This window comes from Mesoplodon bidens (genome assembly GCF_964165515.1).
Source record: "Mesoplodon bidens genome assembly, chromosome: X".
Taxonomy (NCBI): domain Eukaryota; kingdom Metazoa; phylum Chordata; class Mammalia; order Artiodactyla; family Ziphiidae; genus Mesoplodon; species Mesoplodon bidens.
The window spans coordinates 120,105,871-120,118,040 of NC_138163.1; the positions used below are offsets into that span (position 1 = coordinate 120,105,871).

General features: G+C 37.3%; 1 protein-coding gene across 5 annotated transcripts in view; it reads right to left on the reverse strand.

Moving 5' to 3' along the window:
• Positions 1-884: 884 nt before the first annotated feature.
• ZFX (zinc finger protein X-linked) overlaps positions 885-12,170 on the reverse strand; it is a 59,481-nt gene continuing 48,195 nt past the window's right edge. For 4 of the 5 annotated variants that reach the window (XM_081222465.1, XM_081222467.1, XM_081222466.1 and 1 more), the window contains 5 exons: positions 8,948-9,097; positions 8,584-8,727; positions 7,961-8,113; positions 7,281-7,421; positions 885-6,427 (listed from right to left, as the gene is read on the reverse strand). In XM_081222465.1, coding sequence (XP_081078591.1) covers positions 5,244-6,427; positions 7,281-7,421; positions 7,961-8,113; positions 8,584-8,727; positions 8,948-9,097 — 1,772 coding nt within the window. In that variant the 3' untranslated portion in view covers positions 885-5,243. The remainder of the gene's footprint in view (positions 6,428-7,280; positions 7,422-7,960; positions 8,114-8,583; positions 8,728-8,947; positions 9,098-12,170) is intronic. The other variant, XM_081222469.1, reaches the window with a different exon arrangement.

Below are 12,170 nucleotides of genomic sequence, written 5' to 3' on the forward strand. Positions count from 1 at the left end.
CTGGCTGCATCAGTCAGGGCCTAGACTGGAAATCCATTTCCCTCCTAGGGTCTCTCAATCCAGGTTTACTATATGAAGTCACACACTCAGTGGGTGGTTTCTTCTATTTTCAATGTGGTTAGAAACCAGAGAGGAGGACAGATGTGATTAGAACCTTCCAAACCCCATCAGATGGCTTTGGAATACCTCCCCTTATTTCAAAGTTCAGGCAAAAGGAAATGGGCTCTACATCTAAAGCCAAACACAAGCATGAAGGAAAAGCAGAAATTGGCCTCTCTTGAAAAGTAAAATAATATAGGTCTAGTTAACTATTCCGTTTTCATCAATGTGTTTAGTTATTTCTGTGGTAATTCACATCATGAATGAATAAACGCCATCTAAAAGTCCTATGCAGGTTTTCTGTAGCCAACTATCTTAGTGGCTTTACAACACCAGCACGTCACTACAACGCCAAATCCCTTGTGTTCACCAATATCAGCAACACAAGTAACACAAGAGACCAAGAGAATAGGAAAAACCAAGTAAAGGAAAATAATTCTTGATTTTTTACTTTGATTTCAAACTTGGTTGACTAAGAATTTCCATCTCAGGGGCCATTAAAATGATTTTAAAGTCCGAGCAGGTGCAGATGCTATATCTACATGCAACAATGATACTTTCATTGGTGCTAGAAGTGCTGAACTACTGAAGGGGTCACATCACTTCCAGCTTATACCGTGTTGGGGATTTATTAACTGTGTGATTTAAGCCTCATGTCCATGTGTGTGTGTGTGTATGTGTGTGTGTGTGTGTGTGTGTGTGTGTATGCCTTGTCTATAGCCAACACTCCACTAGGGTAACTTAAAACAAAATAGGAATTTATTTACAATAGCAAAGATGTCAAAAATAACAGGAACAATATATAACAAATCCAAGAATTGTTTTATGAAAAAGGCAAACAATACATACACAAAAGATAAAACAAAATCCAAAAGGGCAAACTTCATCTTGACCTTATCTAAACAGCTGCAGAATGTGGCAAAATAGTTTTTCAGATATGAATTACTTCAGTAATGTTGGGCCAATTCAACACACACTTTTCAGCCCTTCTTTTTCACTTGGTGAATCTTCCTCTGACTTCTATTTACCTTTGGGGAATGTAACTTCGGGGAGGTCATACAAGATTTATGAAGTACATACAGGCTATTTACATGTGTACTAAAAGATATATTTATTGGCTGACAGGCTAACATTTCAAAAGGACTAAAGTGATATGAAAGTGAAGGTATAAACTGAGTCCCATTTCACCATCACTGCTTCCTTCTGGGGTTTGGGTGCGTGTGTGTGTGTGTGTGTGTGTGTGTGTGTGTGTCTTGTCTACTACACAAAACGAATGCACCAGTAATCTTTTAAGTTCCTCAAGTGCTCTAAAACAGTGCTTCCCAAACTTGAGCATGCATCACAGTCACTTGGAGGAGGTGTAAAGACACAGATCACTGGGTCCCACACCCAGTTTCTGATTCAGTGAGTCTGAGGTGGGGCTGAGAATTTGCATCTTTAACAAAGTCCAGGTGATTATAATGCTGCCGCCGCTGCCAGGCTTTGAAAACCACTGCCCTGAACTATCACCCTTTCAAGATTTCAACTGGTCAAGCTTTTCCTTCCATGAATCCTAGAATTTGTGAGAAATAAAGGAAATTGTTAATACTGAGGTTCCCAGAGTACTGAGCAGTACACTATCTGACTGGTTGGCATCACAGACCAGCAAGATGTTATGTCAGGTGTGTTCTACTACAATTAAGTTTTTCAGCATGGTGTGGTTTTGCCTTTTTTATGGCTCTGGACAGTGACATTCACCATGTTTTCTTGATCGTTTACCTCAAATTTTGATTATTTAGTGTTTCAACTATTAGGGAAACACTTGTTCCAACAGTTAAATAACTGCAGGATCTCATCTTTAAAAATCAAAGATGACTCAAATCTATTTCCTTATTTTCTTCTGAGTCCTGATAACTTTTACCTAACTTCCGATTTTTATTATAACAATGATCATTCTCTAGTATGTTAGCATCTACTAAAGCCCTCCAAACTGGGCACAAAGGAGTAACTCTAGGGCAGGGCTTCCGCTGTGGGGCTGGGCTGTGGACTGATGCTGAAATAAGTGCTCTCAAAAACCACTTTATGCATGGGAAAATTTATCTCAGGGAAATTACAGATGCTAATAAAACAAATCCTTTATGAAGATAAAAGAAAAAATGAATTTCAAGGACATGCTCATCAAAGGACTCACCAATCACCTCTTAACTTCTCTGAAATGTTAATTGCAAATTCGCAGAACTGAAATATTATTAGTATTTAAATCCAAGTCACAAAATTCAAAGCGATCAAGCATTTTGCATTCCACTGCTGCATATAAGGAATTAAGAAATGGGGAAATGAAAATAATCCACTGCTTTTGATGTTTATTAGGTTTACAAAAACTGTACATTTTTTTTCTTAAGAAAAAGCATTAACTTAGTACTGGTATCAAATAGACTAAACATTAACAGGAAAATATTCTGATTTTTATTTTTGCACGTTATTCTCAAGTACACAATTACAATAATGTCACACATCCCTATATGATTTTCTTTTTATGTATTTTGCCTTTTTTACAAAGTGTACAGAGGGAGGGACATACAATATTTAAGGATATTTCTACAGAACAATAACTTATATTATGTCCTTGTAAAAATCTGTACCTCTTTAAAATATTTAACTGAAACAACCATTTTTTTAGCTTTGCTAATCAAAATTGTTTTAAGAATTAAAACTAGGTTGAAACTAATGTCAGTATATAACAGTGACTACAATTTTTTTCCTCTTTATACAGACAAATACATTTTACCATATTCACTTGACCAAACCCATAAATATCTTTTAAAGGTTTCAATATTGTGCTTTAAAAAGAAAAGAACTGTGTATGATTCCAGACCAGGTAAGAGAAATATAAAGTGTGTAAATTGTTGTGTTCTTTATCTTTCAGTTCATTTAAAAAAATATAATCGTTATATTTTCTGTATTAATTTTTACGGATGTTTTAAAATGAATAAATTTCCACTTTCGTTTAAGTGTTTTCTTTTACATTATTTCTGGGAAAAATAAAAATTAAGGGAGATTTTAAAGGTTCTCACAAAAAAACAGACAGAGCTTTCAATAGTAATGCAGGGCAATGAATCACACAATGGTCAAGTTACTTTAGAAAAAAAAAGCACATTATGGGGGCCAAGAGGGCACAGGCATTCCTATGCCTTGGCTTTGACTGGCATTCAGGATGGAGTTATACCAGCCTAAAGCACTTGATTTAGAACTGGACTAAATCAACCTAGCACTTCAGAGGCTTGCCAAACACCAAATATTAGATTTCTAACCCTATAAATGTAACTCTCGCATACAAATATCAACGGCAAAGAGAAAGATGAAAGCTAAAAACCTAATAGCACAAAGGGGATGGAACACCATAATAAAGTGGCAAGGCAGCTAACAAGTGGGGAGAAAACTCCAAAATCTCCCATGATGTACCAGATACTCATGTGCCGACAGCCAATTTAAGGGATCTCAAAACCTGTTTTCAGTTCTCCAAAATTCCTCTTAACATAACCAAATTCTAACCAACCAAGTTTACTTCATGAATTTATGACTCTGATTCAGAACTCTCTGTTAAAACGTGTTAACTTTCAAAGAAAAACGAAACTGTGAAAGACTTGGTGATGTTCCAAATAAGGCCTCAGATTTTCCTCATGCACTTAAAACACACACCTCTATCTTCTAATCAAAGCCAGCTTGAGTGTTAAGTTTTTGAAAGGTTGCCAGCTGTAACAAAGAAGTAACAGAGCAGGCTGAACTTGCCCAGTGTAAGTCGTAATTAGCACCCATTCTGTGGTACATGGAGCAACTGCTTCCTTAGTCCCCTCACTTGGGGACACAGAATCCCTTCATGGGCTTCTCAGAGAGAACTGAAGGAGTTATGTCTGGATTCTCATTAGCTTTTCTGAAAAATATAAAGGCATGGAGCTGAAGTTATATGAAAACATTCTATCTAGAAACATCTTAACTTCTATTTTTCAGTTACCAAAGATATTTAAAAGAAAATACCTTTACTCTTTAAAAATACTAGTGTCCTTATTTTCCTTCTAATTCTTCACCTGAGTAGTCTCTCCAAAGAGCATGATTTACAAAATGCTCTCTCATGCATCCCTGCATCTTTCATGTTATTGTAAATTTAATACTTTTCATTATAGATTTTCAACAACTACTACTTGGGGTTGTGTGTATAAATATGTAAAATAAGCAATACACACAGATACATGTTATATATATGTGCATATACATAGTTCAGGGTACATTTACATATATAAAGTTGCAAAAGATCCTACGAGCCACGAATTACTTCTAGGAGATTCCAAATGCAGTCCTCAGTAAGTCTCATCTGTAGCACACAACCATTCCAACACAAAGCAGCAAAGACAAAATACAACAGGATCAAGCAAAATTTTTCAATAAAGTTTTCTAAAAGTTTGCTATGCTGACAAAAGATGTAAATACTCCAAAGAAAGCACCCCCAAAAGTATATTTTGTCTGCTGAACAAAACGAAAGGTAAACACAAACCCAGCCACTGCTCTTTACTCAGCGATGCCAGGGACACAAAAGCTCAAATGGAAACTTTCATTGTCATGTGGTCTGAAAATATTAAAACAAGATGAGTAAATGACTCCCATGTTAGGATAATTAGACCTGACCATAAAATCTCCCATTTATATTAGTAGATGTCTCTGACAATTTTATTGTGAGAAATTTATGGGAAAAAAAACATAAGTCAATATGAGTATTTTCAGAGTTACCAATCTAAAATTACCTTAAGTTAAATGGTCTTAGAAGAGTACCATCAAGGTAAGCAAGGTAAATATTTAAATAAATATAAAACTTCTAAAATAGAAAAACTCAGTATAGAATCAGGGATTACTTTATTAAAAGCTTGTTGCTGCAACTTGCTTGTTGCTGCAACTTGCTTGTTGCTGCTTTTCCCCATTTATTAAACAAACTGAATAGAATTCAGAACACACTATTGAACAAATGGTAAAAAAAAAAAGTCAACTAGAAGCAATAATTCTATTTGTACACAGCATAAATCAATATACAGTATTGTATGTGAACGAGACTGTGGCTTTAAAATGAATTTTCTGCTTCAAGGCCAACATCTCTACAAAAGTCTGTAGAAGCGTTGTTAGGGCAGGCCAACTTCTTTATGATGTCGCATTATGTGCTGGTTCTTTTCTGAAGGTCTTCGGAACCCTTTCTTGCAGTACTCACAACGGTGGGGATAGTCTTTTGTGTGAATGGAGATAACGTGCCGTTTAAAGCCTGAGGCATCTGTAGTGCTATACTCACAGTACTCACACTGATATACTTTCCTACCACTGTGTGTCTTCATATGCTTTTTAAGCTCATTCTGTTGCCTAAATCCCTTTCTACATCTCTTACACCTAAATGGAAGATCTTTTGTGTGAACTGAGAGAATATGGCGACTTAGAACGAACGGATCTGCAATCTTAAAGTCACAATGTCTACACTGGTGCATTTTTTTACCCTTGTGGGCAGCCACATGTTTCTTGAGTTCTGAAGGCCTGTGAAAGCCTTTATCACACATATCACACTTATGGGGGTAGTCCTTTGTGTGAACTGAAATTATGTGTCGTTTCAAATCGCTTGAGTTCGAACTCTTGTGGTCGCAATGCAAACACTGGTGTGTTTTGCTTTCTTGGTGGATAAGAGCATGTTGCTGCACCTCTTTGGTATCTGAGAAAGTCAGAAGACAAATGTCACACTTGAATGGCATCTCTTTACTATGCTTAGTTTTTACATGCGTTTTCAAGTTAGAAGAGTCTGCAGACCTATATTCGCAGTACTGGCATTGGTACGGCTTCTCCCCAGTATGGATTCGCATGTGCTTTTTGAGCTCTGATGGGTGACGAAAACCTTTACCGCACTCCACACATATATGAGGAAAGTTCTTGCTGTGGACTGCCAAAAGGTGGCGATTCAACAACCCTTGTTCAGCTGTCTCATATTCACAGAATTTACACTTGTGCATTTTGTTGGCTCCTTTTTCCTTATGCACCATTTTGTGAGTAAACAAAGCCCCAGCGTGAGAGAAATGCTTCCCACATTCGTCGCATTCGATGGCCTTCTCTGCCTTGCTGGTCAGCTTGTGGCTCTCTAGGTGGTTGTGTAAACTTATCTTCTTGTTGGTAGTGTAATCACAGTCAGTACAGCGGTACTTCTTCTTGGTAAGGTGTTCAGGATGGTTTTTCATGTGCCTTTTCAAAAAACCTCTCGACTTAAACTTTTTCCCACAAATCATGCAAGGATAGACAGTCAAGGGATGTCCATCAGGGCCAATAATTATTGCTAAGAAAGGAAAAGAAAGGAGCATGAGTGATCAAACCAAGTTCTGTTTTGGTTTCTTCAAGAATTTAAAGCATGTGTTCTGAACATTATTGGGCAAGTACTCCTATGTTAGGCTATTTACTACTTAGCATCATTCCTTTTACAATTTTTCAACATAAGAGATACAGCAGCCTCATCAAAAAGAGAACCTGGTCTGGAAACTCCATTCAGTATGACTGTACTAACCTCACTCCCTCCAGTTTAAAAATAAATAAATAAATGAATAAATACGTAACTTCTACCAACTAGTGACTGTAGCTTATCAATTGAGAAATTGGTGGGAAATTATTGATAAAAACAAAGTTTCATAATCACAGTTTCTGCTTTGGTTATTCTAACAATATAAATTATGTCAATTTACAGTAAAGCTTAAATATGTCTACAGAATTTTAATATGCAAATCAGCATACAAGAATAGACAAGAATATGTCACAAGAACTGAAGTACTTGCCTTGCTGCTCTGTAAAGTATTCCTGCTTTATGCTGACATAATCAGATTCTTTAAATATATTTGGTTTTTTAAAAAAGTTAATGCTTCCAACATATTTGAGGGATTTCTTTTCATATCCACATAAAAACCACCCGAGTTTTGAATTTTTTCATCCATGTTTTATCCGCCCCCCCTTTTTTTAATCCAAGGAAATCATTCATGAATATCACTGAATTCTTAAAATTATATTTTCAAATTCAATACACAAAAGCTCTATGTGGTCTAGCAGCTAAAATGTCATCACAACACCTTTGGGGATACATACTAGAGTTTCATCTGAGAGCTCGCAAAGCACGCTGCGCTGTGGAACTCATGTGCCCTCACCTGTTTGGTACTGCCTGGAATCAGGTCTTCTCCTTTTCTTTGGTTTTTGTTTAGCCAGTCTGCCAAGCCCAGCAGACTCATCTATGTGCAAGAGGGCACTTGCAGTGCCATTCCGGTTTTCAATTCCATCAGAATTATTACCTAACAATGCGCATTAAAAAACAAAATTATACAGTATTATAAATTATAAAGAATTAGGGACTCTTTATTAACTATAACAATGAAAGTTAGCCATGATACTCATGAATGACAGAAATTCCCCATTCTAGGTAATGGGTTTTATGACCACATTTATTATAGCAAGACCATAGGAAATGCCTAGCTTCCAAATCTAAAAAATACATGTCAGCATTTTGCCCCATGGCCATGGACTCCCTTGTTATCTCCCAAAATTGTAAAGTCATGGGCCACATATAATCAAGATGAAAAGTTTCAGCTTGAAAGCCTGTGTACTTCTTGCAGTACTTCCTTCTATGTAATATACACATGAAGGAAATTCCTGTTAAAAATAAAGACAAAAAGTAGACTTTATAATCTTCCTCTACTCTTATGCAAATCAAATAACCCTTACAGGGTACTGGTATTTCAGATTTCTGAAACCTAAGACCATAGAAACCGTTTTCAATCATGAATTCATGTTCAGGAACCAATTCAATCCCAAGAGCTGCAACGCGACTTACCGTAAGCTGCTGCCCATGCTATTGGCATGAAAGTTTTGATTTCATTGTCATCGATTTGCTGTTCATGCACGGCAGCGGCTGCCGCTGCGGCAGCAGCATCCTCCTCTCCTACAATCACTTCCATATAAACTTCATCTGCAATTTCTGCAACATCTGAGTAGAAAATTATAGAAACTTGTGTGACCAGGTTTACAGATATCACAGGAAAAGATATTTTCACTTGAATTCAGTTAATAGACAAGTAGAAAGAAGGTTCACATGTTATATACCTAGAACATAGCTTTCACGTAGTAAGCACTCAATAAATATTTATTGAATGAATCATACATTTCTTGGCTTTTACCATAATGTGCTTCTTTAATAATCTTATTTTTCCATACTCTTTTCCATTATGGTTTATTATAGGATACTGAATATAGTTCCTTAATTTGTTTTTAAAGCAACATTCTGAGCACACATAATAAGTCATTGATGTTTCCCTTGAAATACAGCAGAATAATAATCTCTACAATAATCCTACTTGTTTCCTTCAGATACTGGCCATATTTTTTAAAAAAAGAAAAGGGAAAAAAAAGAGCTACAGGAACATAAAATTCTCTCCCACAAAAAGGCCACCTACTTACTTAAATCTTCATCTTCTTGCTGAGAGTCGTTGACAGTCATATAAACCATCTTTTCCCTTGGCACACGAATACTGCTATTTTGATCAAGTAGTTCAACTCCATGATCATTCTCAGGCTCACTCTCCACAATGTCTACAGTGCCACCTATCAGACAAGATGAAGGCTCCAAGAATTTATGTGAAGACTTCATTTCCACCTGTTTCACTTACTACATTTTACATACTTTTCTACTGCTATATTGGAACCCTTGCTTAAAATGTTATCTTCAGAAAAGATTACAAATATTCTCAGTTTAAACCACCAAAAAATAATTAGGTTGAAGTGTTTGATCAGGAGGTATACTATGCTGAAGGTTTCCTCTTACCTAAGTCATCCTCTCCAGGGTCAGCTTTAAAAATGTACACCTTGATGACTTCAGGGCAAGTGCCATCCACTTTACAAGGATCGATTTCCGACTCTGCATCCATGGTCATTCCAGAGGAACCATCGTGTTCTATTTTGCCAGCATCATCCACTAAAAAGGCAGGAAATACATGACAAATAATAATAACAGATATTTAAATAAAAGTTACCATTTTCAAAAGCCCTTTTTACAAATATAATCTCTAACTTGATTCACAAAAAATTGGATGATTTTACCTAAACAAGTAGACATGCAGCACATGGTGAGAAACGTGGCTGACTGCTAAGCTAGAGCCGGGTCACAGAGGGCTTTCGTACAACCAGGCAGAGGGGCTCATGCTTGACCCTGGTAGGCAGGAGGTTTTTCGGTCTGGTAAGGTGTCACAATCTCTCAGCAAACTTAAAAACACAGGCCCTCGCCAAGCAGTTCTACAGAATCAGAATTAGCAGGGGTGGGGCCTGATAGACAGATTTAGAGGAACCCTGCCCCAGGGATTCTGATCAGCAGTTTGAGAACTTCTGCTGTAGATGGTGGGAGACTCTTAGGCAGAGCAGTGACAAGGTCAGATCACCATTTCTGCTACACCATGCTGGCCTTGAGAAAGGTGGATTCAAAGGGATCAAAACATTTAAGCAGAGATATCACTTTTGATTCTACCGCAATAATGCAGGTAACAGGTGACAAGGCCTCAAAAATTAGGACAGAGGTAGTATGGATGGGGAAGAGGGCTACACTTGAGTCGTATCTTAGGACTGAAATCACAGAACCTGGTGCCCAACTGAAAAGTGAACATGACAAAAGGAGCCAAGGATAACCATGGGGTTTCTGATATGGGTGACTGAATGACTGGGGGAAGAAATGGAAGGAAATTAGAGAAAGTATCTCTCTTCTGCATGTTTAATTAATTAACTTAAGGTCCAAGGGTAACATCCCTAAAAGCTCTAAGAGCAAGTGCCTGTCCCTATTCCTCTGTGACCCACAGAACCTTTTGCTTGTTTCTCACAGAGTATACGATTCACTGTGTTGTCACTAGGGGTGTGTTGCCTCCGTCTTTCCCATTGATAGAGCAGAATCTGTATTTTCATTATTCAGTCTTTTAAGACAGAGTCTGGTGATAGCAGACACTCAGAATACTGATGAATCAATGATTCAAGGAATGACTGAGATGTGAAGTCAGCTGCTAGATACTCAAATCTGAAAGCTGAAGGCTGACCCACAGATTTGGGAGCCATCGGATCCATGTTAACTAAGCCTTGAGATCACAGTGAGAACCTGCAGTATGAGGAAAGAGTGGACTGAGGACATCCTAGGGAATGTCATGGTTTAAGGGAGGGACAAGAAGAAGAGTTCACAAAGGAACCTGAGAAGGGAAAGCTGGACAGGTTGGTGGAAGGTCATAAAGGAAGCTAGGGAGTTAGAAGTTCCAAGAATCCTAGTAAGGCCCATGGCAATAATGCAGCATGCACACAAGTCAAAGGGGAATGTCTGCACTGACAACAGTAACCTGGAAGTCACTGGTGTTCCTGCTGAAGAGCAGTGTAGTGAAGGCTATATATGGTCAGATTAGAGTGGGTTGAGGATTCAATGGAAGGTGTGAATTTCTTCAAAAAGTCCAATTTAAAAATGGAGAACAAAGGGTAGAAACTAGAATGCATTGCAGGATCAAGGACTTTTCTGTTTAATTGATTAAAAATACTCGAGTATGCTCAGTCTGTGAGAGAAAATACAATAAAAAGTGAGAGGCTGAAGCCAGAGAACCTGGTGAAATTTTGGGATCAAGATCTCAGAAGAACAGGGAGAAGATGAAACGAGGCATAAAGATGAAGGAATTTTCCTTAAATAGGAGGAGAAATACGCTATCCTTCTGAGACCTGAGAAGGTAAACATGGATGAGAATGAAGCTTATGTTGTGTTTAGAGAAGGGAAAGGAAGACTGTAATGCAGAAAGTTGGAAGAATTCATGGCTGGTGGCTTCAACTGTGGATATGAAACAGGAGGTAAGGGCCTTGGTCACCAGTAAGAGAATGGCAGAGGGGTTAAGAGCTTGAGAAGCTAGAGAAAATGAGCTGATCCAGGACAAGCTTACCGATATGAAGGTTCAAAGAGACCAGCTGGTTAAATTCTCTGCGGTTTTTAAGAACAAAGAGAAGGTTCCCTGAACTGAATATAGCTACCTAAATTCAAGTATCTTGACTATGCTTTATAAAAATGATTTGTACAGGGAAAGAATCGACATTATGTCCTTATTTCTGGCCTGATGTGTACTTACCCTTTTTCAAAGCTAAATATTTCTATGACATACCCAGCTGACAGGGCCACTGTTATTTTCTTAAAGGTGGCTTTGGAACTTCAAACTGAGATGGCATTAGAAGGCTGAAGATCTCACCAAACTAGCAGGAGAGTCCTGAATAAATCTGTATGTCTTCAGAGAACTCATCTCTGAATAGTTTGATATTGTTGATGAAGCTTGGCCTCTTTTGGCAAGGTTTGTCAAAACTGATTCTAACATGTACTGGAAAATCAAATGTCCTTGTGTTTACAAAGAACAAAGTCAGGCTAGCTGTTTGTGCATATGTTGAGTTTGTTGGTACTCATAAGATAAAACCTCTGATGACCAAAATCCAATCATTTTGGAGCTTGCAAAATGTCATGCATTTACCTGTAACTTAGAGTAAGACATTTCTGTTTGCTTTCATACATGTGTGGGAAACACATCTGAAATATACAGACTTACCAAAGCCTAGCAAAGCTATTCTATTATTAGACAAAAGTAGAATTCACCTTCAGATTTTCACCTTGAGAATGTGTCCCACTAACTCAACCTATGAAATTATTCTGAATATGAAATATATTACAGAAGTGATTTGTTTTTTTAAAAAAAACACAACATTTTGGTGGTCCTGTTAAGTACTAAAAATTTCACCGTGATTTTAAAGTTACCATTAAAAATGAATTTCTAAAAACAGACAAAGAAGGCTTTGATAAAACTGAGTCATCATACATATGATTTCTGCATTAAGTTCCTTTTTCTAATGCTGTAATGAAGAACTAAAGCTTCAGAATAAGCCCTTTCCAAAATAGAAGAGCATGATTTCTGGAAATTAAGGCCACCTCTAATAATAACTACCATTTGCATAGCATTTTGCAATTTCCTTAGCATTTCTATGTACTTTTCAATTTCCTT